This window comes from Poecilia mexicana, unplaced genomic scaffold (assembly GCF_051168715.1).
Source record: "Poecilia mexicana isolate PSO_F unplaced genomic scaffold, ASM5116871v1 scaffold_15, whole genome shotgun sequence".
Taxonomy (NCBI): domain Eukaryota; kingdom Metazoa; phylum Chordata; class Actinopteri; order Cyprinodontiformes; family Poeciliidae; genus Poecilia; species Poecilia mexicana.
Window position 1 is genome coordinate 10487291 of NW_028263384.1, and position 3628 is coordinate 10490918.

The following is a 3628-nucleotide window of genomic DNA, read 5'->3' on the forward strand; positions in this document are numbered from 1 at the left end:
CAACACATTGCAGTTTCTGCTCAGTAGAATGTCAAAATAACACCAAATCATAATCAGTACAATTTTATATATAGCGTGTTATTAACGCTGCAGTTTGGTGTAAAGAATCAAACACCGCAACACTTTACAAAAGGATCCAGTGGTGCTTCTCTACTCAATGCAACACACAAGAGTGCGTGGTTGTGGGTTTATACAGTAAATTATACAAAAATAGCAGAACACGTAGCGGTGTAGAGAGTCGCAGTACTGACGTTTAAATATTATTTTATTTTATTGTTCTGTTTTTACCACCAAGCGAAAAACAAGATGTCCAATGTTCATTTCGGCATGGGTTCAATCAAAGTTTAGGTTCGCTTATGTTAGAAAGCCCCATTTCATAGCACACGTTATTTCACTGAGCAATAAACAAAAACATATATTGGTCCAGCTCATAAGTATTTTAACCCGAGTAAATTGACTGTAAACTTGACGCATCAATGAATTTACTTCCAAAGAATAACATTTCCATTAATCTTGCTTCAAGAAAATCTCCTGTCAGAGGCGTCAACGCGCTCATTTTAGAACTTATATGCCTTACAACTTTATTTTTTATGGAGTTTATTTATTTAATCATATTTTTTATTTGGCTTTGAAACAGTAGCTGTATTTGCATAAATGTGAATGCTACATTCTGTCAGATCTGCAGCAGCCTGCTTTATATTACATTTCTGAACACAAAAGAATGCTTTGATTTATTCCCCATCCAGACTGAATACGATCTAATCATGTGATCCACAGTGTAACCAATTGGCAGCCAAGAGGACGGCAAGGGCAGGAGAAAAAAATACTACCATTTTAGGGGAGGATGCAAGCCACTATACCAGCCCATCTAAGGTTTTACAGGCGCACTTAAGTGTATTTTTATTGAAATAATAAAATAAACATGTCGCTAACGAATTATTATTCCATGATGGGTGTCCAAACCGAGGAGGCGTACGGTGCGCATTTTATCCCGGGCAGTTTGCAGGGTTCGACGGCCGGGTGCACGAAGCCGACCCGGACAGCGGAGCAGGAGCAAGAAGAGGAGGGGACACTGGTCTCACACATCCCGGATTTTTCCAATTTTTCCAACAAAGTGAGTCTGAATGGCTTTTCTCCTTGGACAAACACGTCTATCTCCACCCCGACGTCTTCCCAGCTACAAAGCGCATCCGGTGCTTCCCTCCCTGGACTCTTTCATCCACACCCCCTCCTGAGTCACCACCACCACTCTTACTACGGCCCACAAGCTCAGACCCACGCTGAGCACCTCGCGTCCGCGGCAGCGTCCGACAGCAGGTTCGTCCGCTGCTGGGAGGGGATGAGCCCGGCCTCGGAGACCACTCTGTCGCAGGTTACACCCAGTTTCCCCGCGTGTCTCCCCCCTCAAGGGGAACTGTCTAATCCCAGCCCCACCTATGACGCGGTTAAACCAGAGAGTTCGCCGCCGTCCCGCGACAGCGCCGAGGAGTCCAGCTTCGCTAACCCGGCAGAGGTGGTCCTGGAGCGGCTGGGGACGGCGAAAGAGCCCGGGAGGAAGACTGAGCCGAAGAAGGAGGACGAGGAGAGAAATACACGACAGCAGCAGCAGCTCGACCCGGGTACACAAGCCGTTAAACCGAAATGAAGGAATGTTTATTAGCTGTAAGAAAAGCCAATATACAGGTGTGGCTCAAAGTGTGAGAGTGTTTCTAAGGGGTGTGGGGGGTTGGGGGGAGGCTGTCTGTAGGTGAGTGCGACCAACTTTTATAGACCTATAAACGTCTTGTAAACGCCAAAATATAAAAGTTTGTAGTCCATTAAAATAATTAAGGGGCTATTGTTATTTAGCAGCTTGTCACTAAAGGATTAGCAGGTTGACTTGGAGAGGTTCTTATTTCTGACTGAATGCGTTTCTCTCCCGCAAATGCAAAGCTTTTGGTAAAAACATGTATTATTATCTGTTTCTGAAAATATTACGTAAATGTGTTTTTATATCTGATTATGACATAGAGGTTACATATAATTAAACGTTGACTTTTTTTTTATTTAAGATTTTATTGTCATTGTGTACAAGCCCTGCTGCCAACGACCAACGCTACATACCTGCTGTGTTGTCCTTATGTAAGTTAAAAATATAACAGTAAAGATATAGCCTATGAATAAATGTTTATTGAAGGCACTAAGATTTAGTAGACGTGTAAAAGAAGTAAATAAATGAGATCGAAAAATCCTAAAAACGGAAGATATTTTTAGACGCAATTTAATTCAGTTTTAATTTTGTTTATTTCAGTCAGTTCAGCGAGTATCTATGTAGAATAAGTATTAAATTTTATGTTTACGTGTTCCATCTGCCTCTTTGTATTTATTTTTCAATTTTATTTATGAATTTTTAATTCTTAAATTAAGGACCTTGTTCCTTTTTTAACTGGAAAATTAGCACACTATATTATTGTATTACCTGTAGTTATAACATTTAAAAACCAAGAAACAATATATGTAAAATTATAAAAATAACCACTACCATGACAAAAAGAAACAATATACTGGAGGACAAGCTTGACATTTTGACAGTGTTTAATATTTTAGAAATTAAACATGACTAACTAAAATTTAGTTAAATAAGAACAGGCTAGGTTTTGGGAATACATTTTTATATTATTTTAATCAGTTACATGATTTTTTTTTCTTATGAAGTCCATCTTAAATGAAACGTGAAACTTGCTGCTGATTCAAGATGGTCTAAAAAGGCTTTTATTCCAGGACTAAAGGACTGCTTAACACACATCTGACTCCATTTAACACTAGTTGAACTTCAGTAACTTTGGTGTAAAAAGTGATTTATTTAGGCTCTTTTCTGTCTTTCTTTTTCACTCTTTAATGGAAACAAAAGTTGCAGGCTCTTAAAGTTTCTCACAGCGGACAAACACACACTAGCTAGACGGAATAACACCACAGTGTGAGTGGCCTAATTAAAGAACGTGCCCTGTCTCTTCACAGAAAATCCATCAGCCAGCTGGATCCACGCCAAATCCACTCGTAAAAAGAGGTGCCCCTACACCAAGCACCAAACCCTGGAGCTGGAAAAGGAGTTCCTCTACAACATGTACCTGACAAGGGACCGGCGCCTGGAAGTGGCAGGACTCTTAAATCTGACAGAGAGACAGGTGAAAATCTGGTTCCAGAACAGGCGGATGAAAATGAAGAAGCTGATGATCAGGGAGAGGAGGAGTATGAATGACTGATGGCTCTGGAGGATAAATATATATATAAATAAATATATTTTGTCTTTGTTTTTATCTCCTCCATGGGATGGAGGTGTAGAGGGGAAGAGGTGTTGAAGCTAGCTCATTAAACAAAACGCAGAGCCCCATGATGCTCAGCGTCACCTGCCCTTAAAACTGCTACAGGGGAGATCAGGATGCGTTGTAATACCTCAGTGCCATCAGGCCTTCATTTTTTAAATCATCAGAAATCTCCCATCCATGTGTTTTACTGTGAAAACAATCTGGATCTGATGTAAATTAAAAACACATGAAACAATTAACACTTAACAAAACAATCAAAAACTGTCTGACCTTAAAGTTGAAATATGTTTAACTACAGAAATTTTCCACCATTACCACAGACA

General features: G+C 40.2%; 1 protein-coding gene across 1 annotated transcript; it reads left to right on the plus strand.

Annotated features, from left to right (window-relative positions):
- Positions 1 to 856: 856 nt before the first annotated feature.
- Positions 857 to 3352, plus strand: LOC106907439 (homeobox protein Hox-D9b-like). Its single transcript, XM_014973136.2, has 2 exons — positions 857 to 1619; positions 2998 to 3352. The coding sequence occupies exons 1-2, from the start codon at positions 923 to 925 to the stop codon at positions 3240 to 3242; spliced, it is 942 nt and encodes a 313-aa protein (XP_014828622.2). The 5' UTR covers positions 857 to 922; the 3' UTR covers positions 3243 to 3352.
- Positions 3353 to 3628: the final 276 nt, after the last annotated feature.